This window comes from Rhinolophus sinicus, chromosome 7 (genome assembly GCF_057876585.1).
Source record: "Rhinolophus sinicus isolate RSI-liver-muscle chromosome 7, RSI-T2T, whole genome shotgun sequence".
NCBI classification, from domain to species: Eukaryota; Metazoa; Chordata; class Mammalia; order Chiroptera; family Rhinolophidae; genus Rhinolophus; species Rhinolophus sinicus.
The window spans coordinates 8,447,890-8,471,443 of NC_142507.1; the positions used below are offsets into that span (position 1 = coordinate 8,447,890).

The 23,554-nt window shown below is 39.6% G+C and overlaps 1 protein-coding gene and 1 pseudogene across 3 annotated transcripts; both read left to right on the forward strand.

Moving 5' to 3' along the window:
* Positions 1–4,443: 4,443 nt before the first annotated feature.
* On the forward strand, positions 4,444–20,924 carry ELOC (elongin C). 3 transcript variants are annotated; one of them, XM_019725842.3, is made up of 4 exons: positions 4,444–4,647; positions 12,679–12,732; positions 15,201–15,344; positions 19,959–20,924. In XM_019725842.3, exons 2-4 carry the CDS (start codon positions 12,729–12,731, stop codon positions 20,147–20,149), a joined length of 339 nt encoding a protein of 112 aa, XP_019581401.1. In that variant the 5' UTR covers positions 4,444–4,647; positions 12,679–12,728; the 3' UTR covers positions 20,150–20,924. The 3 variants fall into 3 exon arrangements, with proteins under 3 accessions (XP_019581401.1, XP_019581396.1, XP_019581402.1); XM_019725837.3 differs by lacking the exon at positions 4,444–4,647 and adding an exon at positions 4,693–4,823; XM_019725843.3 differs by lacking the exon at positions 4,444–4,647 and adding an exon at positions 4,959–5,031.
* On the forward strand, positions 19,711–19,807 carry LOC141568712 (U6 spliceosomal RNA; annotated as a pseudogene).
* Positions 20,925–23,554: the final 2,630 nt, after the last annotated feature.

The following is a 23,554-nucleotide window of genomic DNA, read 5'->3' on the forward strand; positions in this document are numbered from 1 at the left end:
CGCCCCCTAGGACCCCGCCGAGCTGGATTGGTCGCTGCCGGTGCGCGGAATAAGGGGCCCGCCTGCAACCTTCCTCGCCACGCGTGTGTTCCCAGCGGGCGGAGCTCTGCACTGGCGACACCGACCCCGCGCTACCGAGCTCCGCAGACACCCTGCTTGCGCGCGGCTTCCGCGTCCCGAAGTTGGGCGGTCGGTACGACAGGGTGCAAGGACCGAGGGGAGGGCCATACGCGGAGGACAAAGCCTGCAAACCAGGGTCACGTTTTCCATTCTCGTGGCCAATTTCTAGCCCCCCCCCCAAGTATTTTCCTTGCGGAAAATGATTCTAGCCTGTTGGCACAGAGGAGTAACTTATACGACTTGAACAAAAATGAATGGTAATTTAATGCAACCGTTGAGTTGATAGAAAATAAGTGGAACTCGTTCCGATAACGTTGATACTACATTTGTCTTGGGGAATCATTCACATCCCTATACACGTTCGTTCACTACTTATTAAAGTGGCATTAAGAGTTTACTGCCAGGACTGAGAGAGGAGCAGAGGACACAAAGATGCTGGATAAAAGTGGGAATCCACAGTGCTCACATAGTGGAGGAAACACCTAAAACTAAGCTTACATATAATGCTGTCATGTAATTGAAATATACCGATTTACAAAATGCTACAGAAGCCCAAAGGAGCATGATTAATTCGGCCTCAGAATGTTTGAAGGCTTCAGATTCAACTGTTTTGAAGGACGAGCATCCAACTAGTAGAGACACACTTTTGTTTACTATTGGAGAACTGATTTTGACTCCCCATGTTTTTTGCATAGGAGAGGAACAAACTAATAGTCTACAATAATATCACCTTGACAACTCCAAATCCTATTTTTTCCTGAGTGTCCGGGATAAAATTATTACTTCTTTATGAATAACATCATATTCTGAAAGTTATCTTCCACTTAACATTTATAAAACTCTTTGTAATTCATGCTACAAACAACAATTATCCATTATTTTACTGATGTATATTTAAATTTTCCTGTTTATATAGTGTTTTTTTAATATAGTTAAAAAGGTAAATTAAGGCATACTAAAAAAATGAGTTTATTTGAGCAAAAGTGTATTCAAATCAGGCAGCACAGTGGCCAACTGAAAGTGGTGAGGGATCAACTGACAGGAGCTAGGGGCAAGGTTTTTATAAAGATGCACAGGCAACACAAGGAACTTATTTGATTGGCTGTAACTGAAGGGGTGGCATTATTTGGGAAAGCCTAGTTGGCTGTGTGTGATTGGTTGTTCTTATCCTTGAGGCATTCACAAGAATTGACTCTTAGGATTTGGTTTGCTTGGACTACCAAGTATCACAGCCATCTCAGTCTAATGGCCTTCTCGTTTGATTACTTCAACAATATGCTGAGAAACCTGCATTTTTATCTTCTGTTAACCTTAGTTTCTTCCTATAAATACTGTGGGCAAATAAAAATAATACTTGGTTTACTTCTCAAGGTTTCTAAATAGCTAAAATAAAATCATATTCTGAAAACTGCGCTATAAAATCACAGGGAATTGTTATTCATTGATTAATAGCTTTCCCCATTCTACTAATTTAGAGACATTTGTTGAATATAAACTACTTGAATGGAATTTTAGAATGATACTAAGGCTGTTTAAATAATAAGCTTTGATTTCCCATTCGTATCATCTGAGAAGTTCCCTTTAAAGATGCTGGCTGACGGGAAAATTGAAAATGGGTATCACTTATAGACTGCACGGCCACCATGACTGTATATAATTTTTCTGTGTTTTTTAGCTGACTTTCCTCCCCATACACTAGCGCCCCTTCCCTCCTTTAAGGTGAGGTTAAGGACAGGATGGTATGATGGAATAAAGAAAAGAAAAATTTTGGTAAAGTTAGTATACTGATAACCGTAAGTACGACTTTATACATTACTGGTTTAAAGCACACATTGGGAGAATCTTTCCAGATAAGAATTTGTCAACTGATTTTTAAGATCTTATAAACTGTTCATATTCCAAAGAAATAATCAGAAACATGGTGAAAGATTTCTGCAGAGATACTGAACACGGCATTACTTAAAATGATTTAAAAATGGAAGTAAGGTAACTATCCAACGTTTAAAAAATATTTAAGTGAATCATGGAACATTTAGGCAATGTAATTCTCTACAGACATTGAAAATGATGCTTGTTGAGATTTTGGTTACAGAGGTTTGGGTTTCTGAGATTTGTTAAGTTGAAAAGTAAATAGTATACATAACCATATACAGTGCATTACATGCCATTGAGTCAGCTCTGACTCCTGGCGATTGTATGAGTAAGTGACATCCACAATGACCTGTCCTCAACAGCCCTGCTCAGCTCCTGTAGACTCATGATGTGCTCAGAGTAGGACAGCTTGTTTTGTCATTTTTGCCTCCAGTGATGTTTCAGGTTTAATCTGCTCTAGGACCCACTTGTTTATCTTTCTGGTGGCCCAGGGTATTTATACGTAGAGCTTTCCTCCAACACCATATTTCAAGTGAATCAATTCTTTTCCTATCAGCCTTCTTCACATCTGTACATAGGAATTGGGAATATGAGGGTGTGGATGATAATAGCCTTGGTCTTTAATGACACGTCTTTGCTCTTGATGATCTTTCCTAATTCTTCCATTGCTGCCCTTCTGAGTCTCAGCCTTCTCGTGATTTCTTGGCTGCAGTCTCCATCTGAACTGATGACTGAAGCAAGGCAAACAAAATCTTTAACAATTTCAGTATCTTCATTGTTCCATGTGAACGTTGTGTATTTCTTCTGTAGTCATGATTTTTGTCTTCTTGATGCTCAAATGCAGTTTGAACATTTTCTCCTTTCACTTTCATCAGAAGTCATTTCAAATCATTGCTACTTTCTGCCAAGTGTCATCCGCCTATCTTAAGTTATTGACATTTCTTCTACCAATTTTCACTCCTCTTTCTGAGACTAGCCCCGTTTTTGGTGTATGTTGTGCATACAGTTTAAACAAATAGGGACATAAAATGCATTCTTGTCTGACACCTTTGTCTATAGGAAACCATTCTGTCTCTCCTTATTCTGTCCTGACCGTGGGTGGCATCCTGTACACAATACAGGCTACACCTCAGGTCAATCAAGTGCATGATCTATGTAAAAGTGCATGGAAAAAACAAACTTATCTGCAATTTTTGCATTTTTATAATAAGAGTGTATTATATTGATTACATAAAAATTTAAAATAAAGTTAAATTTTGCACAAAAGAAAAAAAAATTAGGGCCAGACTAGATTGTAGTCCTAAATCTGCCATTTGCTAGCCTTAGTATCCTCACCTGGAAAATTCTATCATTCTCTAGGCAACTGTCACCGTTTAGAGGGTGATAATGCAGAAAGGAAAAAAGGGCAAGATGTAAGGAGAGAAAAAGACACTTCTGAAGTAAAGGAGGAAAGGTATGATTGAAAATGGGCCTACAGCCTTCTCTACTCACCCCAATGCCTCTCTTCCCCACCAAACTCTTGGTACCATTACAACCAAAAAACCTTGTTTAACAATTTTCGCAAAGGCTTTGATAAGTTAACCCAAGACAGTCTGTAAAAAGCAATACCTTTTATCTGCCAAATCAACGAAAAATGTCTTTCAGGCAGAAGTCATTAATTAGGTCAACAAACTTTGGATCTGTTTCCCTTTGTGGACACTGTTACACAACAGTGCCTAGTTGAGTTTCTTGGCCCTACAATCTCTTCGTGCCACAGTCCTGTAAACAGGGTGAACTTTATTTAGCTGTTTCAGCTTTCCTGGAAGGGTGCCTGAATTTAACCACAAGAAAGCAAGTAAAAAGGAGTGGCGGAATGAGGGAGAGCCAAGTGAGAGAGACAGAGAGACAAAGAGAAAGGGTGCAGGGTCTGAAGGAGTATGGAGAGACAAAGGTGGTCTCAGAATGGAGTATTGGTGGCAGACGCCTGGAATTTCTGTGAATGCTCTTAGAATCTAGAAATGCTGAGTAAACCGGGGGAGGGAGGAGGCTAGAGAGGTGGGGGCAAGGCCCCAGGGTGGGGGTGGAGGCCTGGTTGGTTTTCAGTAAACACTGAACAGTACCGGGAAGAGAGGAAATGAGGCCAGCCGATTGCGCGAGCAGTTGTGATGCTCTTCCACACGCACTGCAACTTTTCACAAAAGGCAGATGCTGCTGCACGATCTTGTTAGCATAGAAACCGCACTCCTACTTTTCAATCTTTCCTCTGCAGACAGTCTCCAACTTCCAGGAGAACCCCCAAAGGAGAGGTAGAGACGACCTCTAAAATTACCAGAAAGCTTACCCAGCGAGAGAAACTACAAGTCCCAGGATGCAGTCTGCCTCGGCCAAACGCGGACAGACCCGCCGAAGAAACTACAACTCCCAGGATGCAGTGCTGCTCGGGCCCCGAGCATCTCTTTGAGGATGCTGTCCTTGGCTGTCCCTGGGGAAATTGGATCGGGGTGGGCGCTGCACGCTGGGAACCAGACCTAGGACCAGACTGGTTGAGATTTGTCCGCGATCGTGGTTTCCCCACGCTGGCCTGTGGTACTGTGGCACTGGGACAAGGCAGGGGCTGCTGCGCATTTCCTGTGGACGGAAGTGGGCGGCTGACTCAGGGCGTGCCCGCCTCGCCAGGTACAGATCTCCCGCGCGTCGTAGAAAGCGCCCGTGACCCGACGGAAGTGATTCCTCCGATTGCCCCGGAACCTACGGCGGCAGGCATCTGGGGGTGGGGGGGCGGCCCTGGAGTGGGGGCTGTGGCGGTGCGCGGGGACCCAGTGCGGTGGCTGCGGTGGCTGCGGGGCTGACGAGTGAGTCTCGGGCTGGAGTGTGGGGACGGAACTCCGGCTCCGCGTGGAGGACGAGGGAGGCTCGTAGTGGGCGCGCTCGCTGCCCCACTGCCCACCCCTTCCCATTTGGGCGGGGAAGGAACGGAAGCGCTCAGCCTCCCCGGGCCTCCTCAGCTCCTGCTCTGGGGGAGGGGAGCAGAGGGCGGCGGGACCTTTCCTGCGCCGCTCGGTGGGTTCGGGAGAGGGTGGGAGGAGGGGCGGCGGCCGGGGAGACGGGGCCTTCTCGGGGCTGCGCGGGAGGGTGGAGTCGGGGGGCCATGGCAGCCCTGTCGCTTTTCCTCATTGCTTTCCTCGTGTGCACTGAGAGTCGTCCTTTTTTTTTTTTTTGGAGGCAGCCCCTAAGTCGTAGGAGAGGGCCCTGGCTCTTTCCTGCTCCGGGACCCCGGGAAGTTTACCTCCTGGGCAACTTAGTGGGTGATCTCTGCCCGGCTGGTGGTTCGGAGCTGCGGTGCGTCTACCACCCAGTTTTGTCTGAAAGGAGGTATCTAGGGTCAAAGTACAGTGGCCATTGAGTTTTTTTATATATAGAACTAAAACCTCTAGTAACATAGCTGTGGAGTGGAGTCCTTAGTGGGAGTACTTCTGCTCTGCGTCGCCTTCAGTATAGAACACCACCGACATCCTTCAGAGTTTTAAAACCTCATTTTGAAAACGCCAGGTTTGCTTTTTGATCCCCAAATTGCCTCCTTTTCTGTTTAGTGGACTGAAAGGATAAATCTCCGATCTCGTTTACATTATAATTCATGATGCTGAATCACAGTTTACACGTGGATTCATTCATTCGGGAGCTACAATAGCAAGGAAACAGCTCTAGTCCCCAGTCATCGTGGATATTTATTCATTGCCAGGGATTTTGGGGGTCATCCTTAATTTTTAAATGAATATCCTTTTTTCCTTATGTATGAGATTTATCTAATTATCTACCTTTCCTATCATAGAAATTTATTTCAAATGGAGGGTGCCAATTTCATTACCTTATTTTTAATATAATTAAGCAATAGTTTGTAGTCAGAATTACAGTCAGACTTATAAATCAAGTTCTAAAGTAATATTAGTTTATGTCTTACAAAATTCTTGTTTGGGGTTTTTTGGTAGATTTTTTAGTACTAGAAAATAATCAGGAAAATCTTCGCAGTGGGTGTAACACCAAAATTTTACACTAATGGGTGTTAATGCATTTTAGTTAACCTGTTCTAATGTTTCCTGTTCATAAGATCTGAAACAGCCCATCCAGTGATGCCTGAAATTTCAGGCCTAGGTGATTAAGGAAACAATAGTACCATTGGTTAAAGACATTTTTGTTGAGCACCTGGTATATGCTAAACACCATACTAGGTCTGCCCTGATAGAGCGTGAGGAAAGAGAATATACAATAAGCAAGCAAATAAAGTTTCGAGTGGTGATAAGCGTGAAAGACAATATAGCAAGACTAGTGTTAGATTAAGTTTGAGTGACTAGGGTGGAGGTGTCTAAATTTGATAGGTAAGTAATCAAAGAAGACCTACCTCTGAGGAAATGATGTTTTGCCCGAAGACCTAAATAATGAGGAGATGTGAGGGAAGAAATTAAAGATAGCAGTAACTGCAAATGCAAAGACCTTAAGGGAGGCATGAACTTGACCTGTTCTAATACTGATGTCCAGTGGCTGGTGTGTAGTGAAGACTGATGGGACGTGAAGCCAGAGTGGTGAACAACGACTGAATAAGGGGGAACGGGATAGTCATTTTTCTGTCTGTAATGGGAAGCTGTTAGAGGATTTTGTGCAGGGGAGTGACATCTGATTTAGGCTTTTTATGACTAATTGCTGGGTGGCGAATAGACTAGGTTGGAGACAAGTGGGGAAACCAGCTCCTAAGGAGGCTCGTGCAGTCTGATGGAGAAATGGTGGTGTGGACGAGAGATACAGAGCTGGGAGTTAGTGCGAAGTGGTCGGAATGGGGACGTAATTTGAAGAGGGCGCCACATGGGTCTTGCCTTCACCACCCAGGACCAAAAAACAATTCTTTTCTGTTTTTGTTTTAAGAAAGCAACTGTCTTGCCCTAGCACCTGAGTGAACAGTAGTGCCATTTACTGAAACGAAGGCTGGGGAGCTGCACGGGTTCCTGAGGGCTGACTCAGAAGTTCTGTGTGGAATGTCCTGAGTTTGTTAACTCGTATGCAGCTCAGAGCATGTGCCGTGGCCAGGCCGTATATGCACGCCTGTTTCTCACCAGAGATGCTGGGCTGGGGAGGTCATCCGGGAGCCCTGCTACAGGTGGTGTTTGAACCTGTGCACGTCAGGTGGGCAGTGTTCACAGAGAGGAGGGCAGATGCCTGGGAGCATTCTGGTTAGAAGAGGAGCACACGGTGATGGAGCAGAAAACGGGGTGTGGCATCTGTATTCTAAGGGAGGAAAATGTTTCAGGAAGGAGAGAGTACTTAACTAAAACCCTGCTGCGAGTAAGGTGGATTCAAATTGATCATGTAACCAAATTTTAAAGTAGTTGAAATTTGATAAGAGCCCTTTAAGTGAACTGGTGGGCCAAAAGTCAGATCAGAGTGGATTAAGAAGGGGGTGATAGTGATGGCCTTAGCAGCATTTTGAAGCTGATGGGAATAATGGCAGGACAAAGTCCTTCGATAGGTGTGCGTACGTGGAGAGGTTGGCCTTGGATAGAAGAATGGTTTCTAGTCAACCTTTGAAACGGGGATGGACATGCAGGGAAGAAACAGGCGCAGATACATGCAGGGAAGAAGAAGTAGGAAACACAAGGCAATTGAAGTGATCTGTTTCTGTTTTCTTGATGAAATAAGTGAAGTTGTCAAAGCAGGGAGGAAAGGGGTGTTGGAGGTTAAGGAGAAGCTGGAAATTTTCTCAGAAAAGCCAGGTTACCAGGAGGGCCACTACAATGCCAAGGGTCCATTTGAAATGTGTGGACATACCTTTCTTTACAGTTAAGGCCCGTCCACACGGTTGTGCCTTTTCTCCAGCCGCATGCGTCGGTCTGGTTGTGGCCTGAGCTGGGCGGAGTTGGGATTTGGGTGGGTATGTGCCTCACAGGAGAGGGCAGGGAGTAAGGCGTATGCGGACGAGACGCGCGTGTGCCATTCCCAGTGAACTCGGAACAGTGGGATGAAGCCAGGTCCGAACTTACTTTATAGTTTCCATATTTTTAGCACATCATTCTAAAGGTTCTTTTAAATTATTTTATAATTATAGAGCCTATAGTCAACTATATAGTGGGAGTATTTGCTTACAATTTTTAAACCAAGACAAAGGTGCTTGGAGGTCATTGTCTGAGGGAGATTAATTTACAGGAGTGAAACAGAGCATCGGCCAGGACATCGCCCTGGAGCCCTGGTCTGCGTGCTGTGTGAGAGCGACTCTGCCTAATAACGATGGGAAATCGGGAGTCACGGATATTTGTTGTAGAGGGAGGATGGATTTCAGATGGATTCGGTCATGAAATGGCAGAGCTGGAAGGGACTTTTAGACCCAGTTTAGCCCAGTTTCCTCATTTGGGAGGTGAAACAGAAGTCTTATATCACTTAACATATTCTGGGCGTCAAGATAGAAATGCTGAGATAACTGAATTCTATGAAACAGGAAATTCCAGACGTCGTGTATAGGAATACATGTCTCATACACTTGCATTATAATTATCAATTGTTGGTCCTGAGTCCAAGATTGCGAGGCTCATGTTTATGTTGTAATTTCATAAAATGTAGCTATGCCCTGGACTTCTTTAAAATAAAATAAAACCGTTTGAATTAGAATTCATATTAACTAAATTCTGCTGTGAAAGATGGAATAACATCTCCTTCCTTAGGCACTCTTTCCCCTTAATATAACCCAAAATATTTCAGTAAACTTAAATAGATGTTTCCTAGAACGAACAGTTTACATTGTGGTTGTCTAAAAGTTCTAAGTTTGTTACATGCCAGCACCAGGGAAAAACATGAAAAGCATCAATCTCGGTCACAAGCATCATGCCATTGAATAACTGTGTTTCCTTGGGACTGTATCTGGGGCACGGACTTCATTGTAGGAGGCCGCCCTCGGTCACAGGACCACGTGACTGCCATTGGGCTGGATATGTGGGTCACAGAGAGCCTCCCAGCCTTGTGGAAACTTACAGCTACTTAGGGTGACACGGAGATCTAAAAAGACGTGAGGCAGCTGTGAAGCATTTGTAGCTAATAGCGAAGAAAACTATGAATTCCGCAGGATAGATAGGGAAGGGTACCCTGTTTGCTAAAAATATTAAGACTGTCTACAAAGAGGAAATCTGGGAGCATTGTTATAAATGGAAAAGGCCAGAAGGAGAATCTTAACTCATCCTGAGGGACATGAATTCAGTGACACTATAAGCACCTTTTAGGCAGGATATTTTGATGTTAGTACAAATTGGAACGTGTCCTAACTTCTTTCAATGTGTATCCCATAGCCAAAGCCTCTTCAGATAGGCCTGAACAGGAGATGATTGGGGGTTAATGTAATTTACTTTGTTTTCCAAATTAACCATATTCTTACGTATCGTTAAAAACTAATCATCAGTTCTCTGTATGAGCGGCTTGGTTCCACACACTCATTTCTTCTTAAAAGTCAGTTTTAAATCATAGTTACACTTTTGAATGTGCAGTTTTTGCATTTATTGATCTGCATAAAACAGATAAATAGGCAAGCCACTTATTTTCCATAGCATCGAGCTGTACCTATCATTTTAATCTGCTTTTTAAAAAATGAAGAGTTAATCTTGGTATTTCCATGTCGTTGTAAATAGATTTAACGTTCCTTTCAATGCCCCATAATATTTTATAAGTGTAGATACACTATATTAATTTAGCTCCCTCCCTGATTGGTGAACCTTTGAAGGTATTTTCAGTTTTTCATTGATACACATATCGTGGTGAAGAACCTACTCGCCTTTGCACGTGATGCTCGTGTTTCTCTGAGTAGATACCAGGAGAACGCCGAGCCTCTGGATGAGTCTGCGGCTGCGTCCAAAACTGTCGTGCCATTTACTTGGTGTCGCCCATTTCCCCTCCCTGCCAACACTGATTCTCAGCAACACTGGTTAAAACTTAAACTTCAGTGCTTAGGTGTGCATTTTACCGTTGGGACCAAGCATTTTTACAGGTCTTGAGCTATTTGTATTTTTTTCCTGCTATTTTCCAGAGTTCTGTGGTTTTATATTTGGCACTTTAATCTGCAGTGTATTTTGTGAGTGATGTCAGACGTCTAACATTTTTTCCAAGTGTATGCCCAATGTAAAAGAACAAAAAACAATGTAAAAGAACAAAAAAGATACAAAGAATACCATTTGCAGTGGTTGCTATCATCTACTTAAATAATCCAAGCAAATTAACTGAAAACCTGTTAGGATTATTAAGAGAGTTCTGCAAAGATGATGGGATATAAAACCAATGAACTGAACTTAAAAGCTTTTCTTTAAAAACATTCGTAATAACCTTTCAGAAAGTATAGTAGGAAAACAGATCCCATTCATAATAGAAACTATACCCAAAAGTAAACCTAGTAAGGAAGGTATAATAACCAAAGTGGGACTTGCCCAACCATTGAGCAAAACATGTTTATCACACGATTGTAAGTGAAACTGGAGATGTCGGTGGGGCACAAACAGATTGACAAACAGAATGTGGTAGAAGTCCGTGGAGCAATCCAGTTTATGATGAGGATAACATTTCAAATCAGAAATAGGTTGGGCGGTTCAATGGTCTTTTCAGTGTTCGATGACACTAGATTCAAACCTGATTTCAGTGTAGGCCCTCGGCTCACCTGAATTTCTGTTTGTTACCAAAAAATAAAAAAACATAGAAGAGTAATGTTTATATATATACACACACAGTACTCCAAAAGCACAGTGACATCTCAGGCCTTTGTTCATGCTGTGTCTTCTGCCTCGGCTTGCTTTCCACGGCCCCTGACCACTCGCTTTTCCTACCTAATTCATATTCCCAGAACTTAGCTCAATTATGGACCAGATGGTCACATGTTCAGTCTGAGTTGTTTTGCCACCCTAAACTTAGATTTCTATAGGAAATTTGTGGGATAAGTCCAAATTTCATCATATTTCAAATATTTTTAGCTTCTACTTAGCAATTGCTCTTCACTCTTACTGCTGATTTACTCTTTCGTTGTTAGTGATGGTGAGTGTCCCCCCTCCCAACCCTTGTATAAATGGTAGAATTGATTTACTATATTAAGAAGTCTGTAGAGAAACTGTTGCTACCCAAAGGGCTTCCAAGATGTGACTTTGTATGGTTGCTTAGCTGCTGCTAGTTAAGCAAACATTCTAGGTGTTTTGCTCTGGAAATTTTCCCGATAGAAAAAAAGTTGGTACTTGAAATTCTTGTCCTTCTAGCTTTTCTAGCATTTTGTCCTTTTTTATTTTTATTTTTTTTTATTTTTGTATTTTTAGAATGATTAGAAAGCCGTATGAACAGAAAATAATAATGACTGATGGATTTTTAATTGCCTACTATTATCATACAATGACATACTACTGTTTTCAAATTTTAGAGAATGAGCTAAGCATTTATATCAGCAGCTCTTAGCAGAAATGGGAAAGAGGTTTCAACTGGAACCAGAGTTTTTTTTACCATCGCAGTGTGAAATAATGGAAGGGAGTACGGGTTGTAAAACCAACCAACCTTGGTTGCAATCCTCGCGCTGTCGCTGAAGCTGTAGACGCCAAGAACAAGTAGCAGCCTCGTAGTACTTCCGCATCTTTAAAATGGAAATCATAATTCCCTTGTGAAAGTGTCTTTTTAAAATAAGATAACGTACGTAAGGTGTTTAGTGCCGTGTTTACTGCTTAGGAGGCCCTCAAATTGTTGGTAATGATGTTACATTGCCACTGCTGCCCTAATCTCACATTAGAAATGGTGCTTTAAATATCTCCCTCCATCCTTAGCCACGGTCTAGGCTGACAGATTTCGTTTCCACTCCCACTCTTGTCACTACCTGGGACGAGTCATTCTGCCTTTGTATACGTCAGTGATGTTACCATTTTTTTAAGGTGAGGGATTACACAGGTTATCTCCAAGTTCCTCTCTTGCTCTAAAACGTCATGGTTTGTTTTCTTGACTCTTCCCTTAAGGCTAGAATTAAAATATTGCGCTAGAATTTCTTAGAGAATATGATAATTAGGATATGCTGTTTTTCCTGAAACATAAGAAATATTGGTATTAAGAAAAATCCTCCTTTGAAGAAATGCTGTTAAAATACAGATTACTGAAAGCACGGACCCTTTTCCTTCATCAAATTTAAGATTTCTCAAAAAATTAGAAATTTTTGTCCCACGCGACGGTTAAATTTCAGAACTTTGCTTACCTCCATGCAGAAGGGATGGAACAATACAGTATATTAAAGTATTGTTCCATCCCTTCTTCATACCCTTGGATTTATCACGTCATTCATTCAGCAGATTCTTGCCTTAGTGTGAACTGGTATCAAGTAGATACAGTACACAAAGACGATCAAGGCCAAGGGTCTCCTTCGAGCTCAGTTCAGGTCCTAAGGAACAGCATCTGTATTTTTAAACGGGTGTCAGAAAATTTGCCTTAAAGGAAAACCAAAGAAAAGAACAAGTCTGTATTTAGACTATTGCCCTGGAAATGGTCATCATGTCTCAGATGGTGAGAAACTTGATACTATTCCATATTGCAGTGGCTGGGAAACTTGCATGGGGGTGGGGGCGTGGGGGGCGAAAGAGACCTTAAACTTGTAACACCAAGGACATTATTAAATAATAATGGGTGAAAACATGTTATTTCAGCATTATTCTTAATATAGCACTGTTATACTTTCAGGAAACTACTAAACTTCCTGTGGAAGCAAAGTAGAATTTCGTAAGAACATAATGGGTAAGTTTCATAAGAAAATAACGAGTAAGTATTTCAACTAGTAGACGCCGGTTTTTCTTCTCAAAAGATAGAACTTCTGTGAATGCAAGTAAGAAAATGGTCAGACTAGACCAAAAGTCATTGTTTAAATCAACGGCTTATTTTTACTATATATTCCTGAACGACAGATCAGTAATGTTATTGTGCCAAATATAATTTGTGATTCCTAGTGAGTAATTAATTGTACCTTAAGATATTAGAAAATTTTCCTAACAGACATATAAAACTGTACAGCTTGCAAAAAAAAAAAATTACTAGCAATGCAAATTTAAATAAATGATAATGATTTTTATTCTTGTTCTCAGAAGTTGGCAAAAACGGCTCAGAATCTGTAGGCTTGGGTAGTCTATAATTTAGAAGTTACTTGCGTCTTTATGAGTTCCCCAGGTTTTTATAATGGAAAATTCAAGAATAATACACTACATAGCCTTTACCAGTTGTTAATGCTTTGCCACATTTTCTTTCCCTCTGTGTGTGTTATATGCACACATACACACACGCACATACATATTATGTACCATTTAAGATTTAGTTGTACACACCTAACTACTTTGGCCTGTATCCAATCCATATTCTAGGTTTTCTTCTTGTTTCAATAGTGTTCGTTACAGGTTTATTATTTTAAATACAGCATCTAATCAGGGATTACTTATTGTATTAATTTGTCTCTTTAGTCTCCTTTAAACAGTTCCCTATTGGGAGGGGTCAGTGAGGAATGAGGTCTTCCATTTTTAAATTTAGATTTGTGTCAGTTTCCTCCTATTAAATTCAGATTGAACATTTTTGGTAACAGTGGTACAAGAGTGTTTTTTATATTTATTCATCTTAATTTTAGGGATTTAACTATTGAGAAATAAATGAGTAAATGGATTGTGGCTGATTATCACTTCAGCTGCATCCTCTGTACTTATCCTTTCTAAGGCTTCTGGAATTTTTAGAATCAGCCATAAGATACTTTCTATCAGATAGGGGTAATCATAAAAATTCAAATTCTGTCAGTACCATATTGTAAAACTTATGTATGTGGAAAAGCTCTTAAAAGGATGTACAAACATTTCTACTCCCCCCCGAAGTTATATTGAGCTGGCTCCTGTGGCTGAAGCTAGCGTGGAAGCGATGGCGGCAGCTGGTAGAGAGTAACATCTATGCTCCATCTCCTCACCTCTACTGTGAATTTTTAAAGACTGCCATTTGTCTGTATTTATTACTTTCGTCATGCAGTAATTTAAACTGAACAATACAATATTTTTATCATCAATTTGATGGATCAAGAGTAAAAGCTAAGTAAAGGAAGCCCTAACTTTTAGACTTTGGGCTTGTCAAAAGAAGTTGCTCTCACATGACATGTAAACATTCATTCATAAACACACGATGCATCTTGTTTTTGTTTTAAATTTTTGCCCCCTCTTCTTCCATCTCTCCCCCTCACACCGGTTCAAGCTGTTGTTTCTCAGTCTAGTTGTGTAGGACACAGCTCCCTGGCCCCTGCTGGTGTTAGGAGCCTTGCGCACTCCCTGGCTGAGGCAGTCGGTCACCATTTGTAGGTCGGCTGCTCACAGCAGCTCACGGTAGCTCTCATCGGCTGCCGGCCACTCATGGCAGCACACAGCAACCCATGGCAGCTCACAATGGTTGGTTGCAGGTCACTCACGGTGGCACATGGTAGCCCACGACAGCATTCAGCAGTCCACAGCAGCTCACGCCGACCTCTGGCTGCTCAAGGCAGCCCAGCTCCAGGGAGAGCCGTTGTTCACAATCTTAGCTGTAGAGGGCGCAGCTCACACCCATGTAGGAATCGAACCGGCAACCTTGGAGTTAGGATCAGGGCGCTCCAACCACCTGAGTCACTGGCCGACCCCCTTATTTTTAAAATGACTGTTTCAGGTGATATAATTAAAGTTTACTATTTGAGTATTTTGCCTTAGTCTTCGGATTTGAATGTGCTGCTGTGTTCACAAAAAATATTGTTAATACTTGAAAACTACTGGTGAATTTTCATCCGAAGTATCATCCTCGAATGTAGAGTTTATTCTGACATAGGAAAATGTATAGAGAATAAACACATGGTATCTCGTCGTGATTTTGATTAGCATTTGCCTAGTGACTAACGATGCTAAATATCTCTTCGTGTGCTCTCTGGCCATTTATATATCTTCTTTGGAGAAATGTCTAGTGAAGTCTGTTGCCCATTTTGTAATTGAGTTGTTTTTCTTTTTGTTGTTGAATTGTAAGAGTTCTTTATAAATTCTGGACACTCGATTCTGACAGTGGAAAATATGTAGAGAATAATAAGCTTTAAAATCTTGGTCACTGTTGCCCTCCAGAAATGTTTCTGGTCTGAGTTCCTCAAATGTTTACCTTGGTAAACCTGTTTATTTTTTAATTCATTTTGTGATTCAAAAGTCATTTTACTACTTGCTTTGCTTTAGATGGAGAAGAGAAAACCTATGGTGGCTGTGAAGGCCCTGATGCCATGTATGTCAAGTTGATATCTTCGGATGGTCATGAGTTTATTGTAAAAAGAGAACATGCATTAACATCAGGAACAATAAAAGCCATGTTGAGTGGCCCTGGTAGGAACATTTCTTTATTTTCTCTTAATACATCTTTCACTTGTAATGTTTGATGAACGTATTTTTGTTGAATTAAATTACTCATAACATTTAAAGAAAGAGACAGTAACTGAACATAGCATGATTGGGAAAAAGTTGGTTTCTGCCATTACCTATGTTCAACTATTTATACCTTAGTTTCAATTAGACCAATCTGATTGTTTTGTAATAGGAAGGGTCGTTTCCCTAGGTCAGTTTCCACAGTCAGCTTCTTCAGCACAGGACTCTGGCGATTTGTGCTCTTAGTTACATACTGCAAAGTTTATCTGTCGAACTTACCAACTCCCGAATATCTATTCTTACATTTTCTTTGTCTCTTTGAGGTAATTTTTTTTTTTTTAATTTTCTTGAGGATTGGAATTTTTGGAGCATATGGTAATCCTATCTGTGTTTAACTTTTGGAGGAAATGCCAAACCGCATAGTGGCTGAACCACTTTACATTCCTACCAGCAATGTATGAGGTTCCTCATGTGATTTTTCGCCACACCCTCACTCACCCTTTCTATTTGCAATTTTTTTTCTAGCCATCATAATGGGTGTGAAGTGGTATTTCATTGTGGTTTTAATTAGCATTTCCCTAATCCCTAATGATGCTGATTATCTCTCCATGTGCTCTCTGGTCATTTATATACTCTTTGAAGAAAGGTCTGTTGAAGTCTGTTGTCCATTTCTTGATTGGTTTGTCTGTCTTTTTGTTGTTGGGTTATAAGAGTTCTTTATAAATTCTGGACACCAGATTCTTACCAGATATATGATTTGCAAATATTTTCTCCAATTCTGTAGGGTGTATTTTTCTTAATATTGTCTTTATTTTTTATTTAAATAAATAAATAAAAAATATTTTATTGGGACTTTATTGGGGAACAGTGTGTACTTCCAGGCCTTTTTTCCAAGTCAAGTTGTTGTCCTTTCAGTCTTAGTTGTGGAGGGCACAGCTCAGCTCCAGTCCAGTTGCCATTGCTAGTTGCAGGGGGCACAGCCCACCATCCCTTGCTGGAGTCCAACCGGCAACCTTGTGGTTGAGAGGACGTGCTCCAACCAACTGAGCCATCCGGGAGCTCAGCGGCAGCTCAGCTCAAGGTGCCGTGTTCAATCTTAGTTGCAGGGAGCGCTGCCCACCATCCCTTGCGGGACTCGAATTGAACTGGCAGCCTTGTGGTTGAGAGCCCGCTGGCCCATGTGGGAATCGAACTGGCAGCCTTCGGAGTTAGGAGCATGGAGCTCTAACCGCCTGAGCCACCGGGCCGGCCCCTTAATATTGTCTTTTGATGAACAAAAGTTTTTTATTTTGATGAAGCCCAATTAATCTCTCATTCCTTTTGGTGTTTGTATTTTTTTGGAGTCCTGTCTAAAAATCCATTGCCAAGTCCAGTGTTGTGAAGATTTACCCCTATGTTTTCTTATAAGAGTTTTGTGATTTTAACTCTTAAATTTAGGTTTTTTATTTTAATTTAATTTTTGTATATGGTATGAGGTAATGATTAACTATTCTTTTGCATGTGGACACACTGGTACCATTTATTAAAGAAACCATTCTTTACCCTGTTGAATCATCTTGATACCCTTGTTGAAAATCAGTTGACCATAGATGTGGGGCTTATTTCTGGGCTCTCAAATCTCTTCCGTGGATCTACATATGTGTCCTTATACCAAGTATCACACTGTTTAGGTTACTGTAGCTTTGTAATAAGTTTTGAAATTGGGACTTTCTTTCTTTTTCAACATTGTTTTGACTATATTTTTTCCTGTGGAGGTTTTAAAACATACACAGAAGTAGAGAGTATTGTGTAATAGATCTCCATGCACCACCCATCAACCAGCATTAGTAGTTGTCAACGTTAATGCCAATCTTGTTTCACGAATTAGCCTCACTTTTTTAAAGAGTATTTCAAGCATATCTCTGATATTGCGTCATTTCACTTACAACATCTATGATTGTCCCCCCTGCGCCCTCCCTTTTTCCTAGACCATCAGTTTTATCAAGAAACAAGGTTATTTGTATAATACCTCATCCTGATTAGATTTAATGTTTCATCTTGTAAACTCATAATTATAGAATTATAGAGGCTTGATTAGAATCTGGTTCATTTTGCTAGGCAAGAATACTTTATAGGTACTATTGTATCCTATTGTAACATATCTTTTAGCAGTGTCACGGTTGATTAGAGGTTCCCAGGTTTATCGAGCTGATGGATCCGTGAACAATTCCCCAGTCAGACTTTCATGTAATGGTTTTAGCATTTGTTGTGACTATTGTTGAGATTTAATTCACTTGGAAAACAACAGTGATTTTCTAATTCTATAATATCTTCTATTACTAATTAGAATTCTCCTTTAAATGACTATTTGGTTACCCTGAAATACAGTCTGTATAGGAAAGATAAATGCTCGAATTTTTTCCCTTTACATATAGTTTTTCAGAGTAGGGAATTGGTTCTCCAGCATCCTCCAATAGGAAAGTGTGTTTTGTTTTGATTTGTGTTTGGGGTGTGTGTGTGTGTGTGTGTGTGTGTGTGTGTGTGTGTATTACTATCAATTCATGACTTTATATATTGGATGGTTTTCAGTCCAGTGCAGTCATTCTCACTGGTGTTCAAATTGCTCCATTTGCTCCATTTTTATGCCAGAAAGCCACACCACATGGGCTCCTGTGTCCTTTTGACATGGCTCCATTGGTCTTGGACAGCTGTACTACTTCCATACTAACAAGCTTTTTCAGGCTCATTTTGTACATTTGTGTCCTGAAAACGGCCCTTTTTCCAAAGAGCCCTGTTTTCTTTTAGGAAAATGGTACTTGGAGACCCCAGTCTGGATACTAGCAGGACTCATTGCTCCCGGGTTGACTTGCTTTTAGACTTTTAAACTGGACAGAGCCAGGATATACTTTAGGGGAAGAAAATCATGGACACCAAGAAAATTTTAGTTGATCTCCTTTAATTTAGGAATAAGAGCTTTGTCTTGAAGATCACACTTTCAGTCCAAAACGAATGTTTGCATAAAAAGGATTGAAGTACTGATACGTTGCTACAATATGGCTGCACCTTCAAAACATGATACTCAGTGAAAGAACTCAGACCCAAACGGCGCATGTTCTAGGATTCCGTTTGAATGAAATATCCAGCATGATAAATCCATGGAGAGAGAAAGGACATTGGTGTCTGTCAAAGGCTTGGGGTGGGGAAATGGGGAGTAGTTGCTTAAAAGGTACAAGCTTTTATTTGGGGGTGATAAAAACGTTTTGGAACTATAGAGGGGGTGGTTGCGCAACACGAATATATACGTACACTTTAAAACGGTTAATTTTGTGTGATATGAATTTCTCCTCCAAAAAAAAAATCCTAATGTTTGTCTAGTCTCAAGGCTTAATAAGTGCCTGATATTTCGTGCATACATTCAAGAAAGAGGATTTTACTTATTGGCAAACCAAAAGTTACCTGTTGCTGTGAATCCCGATCTCCTTTCTCTCCACCCCACCCCCATCCAACACACAATGACTAAAAAAGTTTTTTGCGATTATTTTTAACCTTTCAAACCGCAGTTAACTTTTGCACCAACCTAGTATATAGGGAAAGAAATTTTGAGAGACCACTGAAAACTTGATGAAGTGTTAGTATGTAAAGGGAAGTGTCTTATAAGCAGAGCTCATTCACGTGATCATATTTTTAAAAACTAAAGGAGGAAGCAGTAGATATACCTTCCTGAAAAGATTTTTAAAATAGTATTTCGCTTATGATTTATTTTTACATGGCAGTTCAGTGTAGCTCAGGGCTGCTGATACACTTGATTCCCTAAGCTGAGTCTTCTGAAAGATTGCGCTTTTTTACGTCCTGCTCATCCTCCAGGGATCCTGCCGGCAAGATTCTTAGGAAAAGCTACTTGAGTGTCCAGACTTCTGGGAGAGAATTAGGATTTTAAAATTCAATCTCCGTGAATCTCAAATGCTATCTTAATAAAGATTTTTTTATGTTTATACTCAGAAATCAGAGTTAGATATTTTGTTTCATGCTTGTTGGTTTATTCATTTCATGTTATATTTGCTTGGGCTGCCATAAGAAAGTACCATAGGCTGAGTGATTTAAACAACAAATTAATTTTCTCATAGTTCTAAAGGGTCGAAATTCAAGATCAAGGTGTCGGCAAGGTTGCTTCCTTCTGAGGCCTCTCCTAGGTGGCTGTCTTCTTCCTGTGTCTTCACAGGGTCTTCCCTCCGTTTGTGTCTGTGACCTAATCTCTTCTTGTAAGGTCACCAGTCACACTGAATTAGGGCCCACCTTGATAACCCCGTTTTGCCTTCCTTAATTACCTAATAAGGAATCTGTCTCCAATTCATTTTGGCAGTGCATGTACTGAAATTGGAACGAGAAGAATAGCATGGCCCCTGCCCAAAGATGACATACAAATTTGTTCAGCGCTCCATATTTTTAAAATGCTTCCTGAACAGAAAAGCAAAAATAAAGACCCTGTCTCCAAATACAGTCATGATGTACCGGGGGTGGGGTGAGGATTTCAACATCTGAATTTTGGAGGAACACAATTCAGCCTGCAACAAACATACTTCTTTTCTTGTATTACAGGTCAATTTGCTGAGAATGAAACTAATGAAGTCAATTTTAGAGAGATCCCTTCACATGTGCTATCAAAAGTGTGCATGTATTTTACTTACAAGGTTCGCTACACTAACAGCTCCACGGAGATCCCTGAGTTCCCAATTGCACCTGAAATTGCACTGGAACTGCTGATGGCTGCGAACTTCCTAGATTGTTAAATAAAATAAATTATAATAAACTGTTAACTTTTTTCAGTATTTAATACCTGTAGTTCAGTTAGTAATTTTTTCATATATAGCATGTTGCCTGTGTGCAGTTGAACTTGAAAGTTCATTGCGGTGCAGGTTATCTTCTGTTCTTTTGCATAGCAATCAGAGTTGAAATTTGTTTGCTGCATCAACAAATTAAGGACATTTTCACAAATTGAGAAATAAACAAATATGCCAGTTCGTAGATAGTTTTGCCTTATCCTTTGGATGTGATTTTTTAAAATTAGAGTGGTGGTGATAACAGTAAATACTGAAATTCAGGCATAAATGAACACGTTCTACAGGTAAATAATGGGGCTACGTATTTTTATGTTTTTAGTGTTTTTTTAAAAACCTATTCTGATCTTATAGCCGTCGTTAGCATTACTAGAATTATGCAAATAATTGCATCATAAACATGTTTATAACTTAGCCAAATATTGATTTTTATAACTGTCAAAGACATAAGAGTTGAAATTTCTTATGTGTCTTTTGATAAACTGCAGTATTGTTTAAGTGTATCTTGTCTTTTTGTTTGTTGCTACAATTTTAGAACTTTATTTAAAAGCAATTTTGGACGATTCCTAGGTACAGCTTTTGGAGCACTGACTTCTTGAACTGTAGCCACGTGGTCAACCAGTAAACTACATGACCTTGATTTCATGTGCACTGTACATTTTGGCCAATCCAAAGTACTGTACTTTCATTGACTATAAAGCTTCCTTTGCAATATTCATTATTTTTACATAGTCTCTTGTTGTGATTACACTTCTGATTATTTAACTATGTCTTAAAAGACTCACTATGAACTTTATCCAGATCTTAAAAGCTAGACTTTTCTGAACTGTTCTAGTCTTCCTGCATCTAACTGCAATGTTATAAAACATGAAAACCAGATGGAGAGATGCAGTGCAAATCTTATAGGCACTTTGATATAGTATATGAATTATCTTCTATTAATTAAAGTATGTCCCTAAAAATAGGAGACCCATAATCTGTGGCTCTTCTACTGAAGTCTACCTTATAAAGAGGTCATTTAACTTTTCTACTAAGCAGATGAAAAAATTTTGAAAAACTGACAGAGCATCTCTGCTTAGGCATGGGAAAAAGCAGCACTGTGGTTTGGTTTATTGTCTCTATCTTAGTAGTAAAACAAAGTTGTCATTATAGGATCTATAAATTTAAGTTTATGAATACGGCTCAGTTCTTCAAGACTGGTTTAACATGGACCAGTTTTTCTGGAAACTGCAAAAACCATAAGCAACTAAGATCTATAAAGAATATTCCTCGTAGAAGACCTAACATTGTACTTTCCAGCTTATTGAAAGCAGTTAAATATGTTAATTGCATATATTTTAGTAACTTCTAAGACATACTGGTACATATTTTAGTATAGAAGATTATCAAGTACAAGAATTTTACTCCGCTGCTTGGTGACAGATAATGCCAGTTACAAACCCTAAATGATCTTAAAGGTGAAGGTGATAACTAGAATAAAGTTTCACTTGGACGGACCGATTTGAGTAGGTTACTTTATGTGTTAGATCCACAAGTAACCTTAAGTTAAAATACTGAAAAAAGATGAGGAAAACATGTCTATCTTGTGGCAAATGAGACTTGCATGTTAATAAAAGCTCTGCTGACTGAAAGGTTTGATGGACACTTGGTGTTTGATCTTTTTAGCCTGAATTTTCTTTTTCTGGGGATTCACGAAACTATTTGCTTCGGAACATCTTACTGTATGAATGAATAGCAGGGATTTTTATTTGGTTGAATTTAACAGAATTTTGTAGCATTGAAACCTTAACACTGATACTTGGTAATTAGTTTACTTTTTTAAATTATGGCAAATCTCAATTTTTTTTCCTGCACAGAAATTATTACCACAAAATCCTTTGCTTTATTCAGTTAATATTTCATTTTTGTACTGTCTAGATTATGTGTTCTAGATGCTTTTCTTTCATGTAATTATTATTGATAGAAAACAGTCCTCTTTTGAAGACTTTTGTTGATACTGAGAAATACAATTTACTATAACCAGTAAATTCAGGTCACGTTAAAAGAGAAATACATTTAGAGACAACTTGCTATTATTCATGAACCTGTCATCTTAGTGAGTCATTTTGCTAAGTTTATCAATTAGTATTCTTTCAAAATAGTGCAAATATTCTGAGAAATAATATGAACTTGCTGTTAAAGATTGAAGACTTTAAATTAACTATAGTAATTCCTTTCTATATAGAGAAAATTTCATACAAATTAACAAAGCTTGGGTGTATCCAGACGTAGCAGTGCCAAGTTGAGCTTCTGATTGGTTATATCTAAGTTTGGTAAAACACGATCTGGAAATCAATAGATGCCATTCACTTTATATAGGTGGTGTTTTATTTGCAATATATAAATCTGATTTAATTTCAAGCCAGTTGTGTTCGTGCCAAGATTTTATGTTCGTACTGGGCTAAAGTCTTAAATATTGTACCTAGTAATGGTTTGTTGATTTAAAAAGGTTTATTAGCCAGAAGTATTTCGGTATATTAGAGCACCAACTGGGAGTTAGAAAGTCTGAAATCTTGTGCTAATTAGCCGTGTGACCTTGCACAAATTACTGGGCCTTAATTTCACATCCAGAATATTAGGAAATTGCGTATACATAAGGTGATGTTGACCACTTTTTTTTTTAACGAGCAAACAAGATTGTCTTTATGGATGTTGCTTAAATCGAAGATTGTAATGTTATAGATGATTAAATTAGAAGAATCATAAATAAGAAAATAGCTTTCTTGCTGCATCTTAAATCTAGATTTCACTTTTTGCTGCTTTTGATTAGGCATTAAATATTACACATCAGCACTAAATATATTAACTAGATTAATTTAGGATCCTTGAGGTTTTTTTATTGCCTGCCATATAAAAACATTAAATTTTAGCTCTGGTGATCAGTAATTGTTGATAGAAGGGGAAATTTATGTGCTGTTTTCAGACCAGTATATGCAATGCCAGACTGACCTGAAACGCATGTTTCTGTTCATGCTCCAATTTAGTAACTTATCACGAATTACCTACATACATAATTTCTTTATCTACTTAATGAATCTTTAGCTGAAAAGAGAAGACTTTTTTTTTTTTTCATGCCCTCAGGAATATTAAGTTTCCTTTCTCCTAAACTGGGAAATTTTAAATTTGCTTTGACATGCAACTTACAGTCTTAATCACCAAATTGTTCTATAAGTTTTGTGTTTATTTCTCTCATAGGACAGGTGCACCAGAATTAGATTCCCCCCTCTTTATAGTACTAGATGCTCAGTCTTTTTAAATAGAAAATGTTTTACATTTACCTAGATACGTATTTATATGCCAAGACCTTTATTCGTGATA

Coding starts and splice junctions, on each gene's coding strand:
- ELOC (XM_019725842.3), top strand. Junction 15,345..19,958: donor AGCCATGTTGAGTGGCCCTG/GTAGGAACATTT, acceptor CTTGTATTACAG/GTCAATTTGCTGAGAATGAA.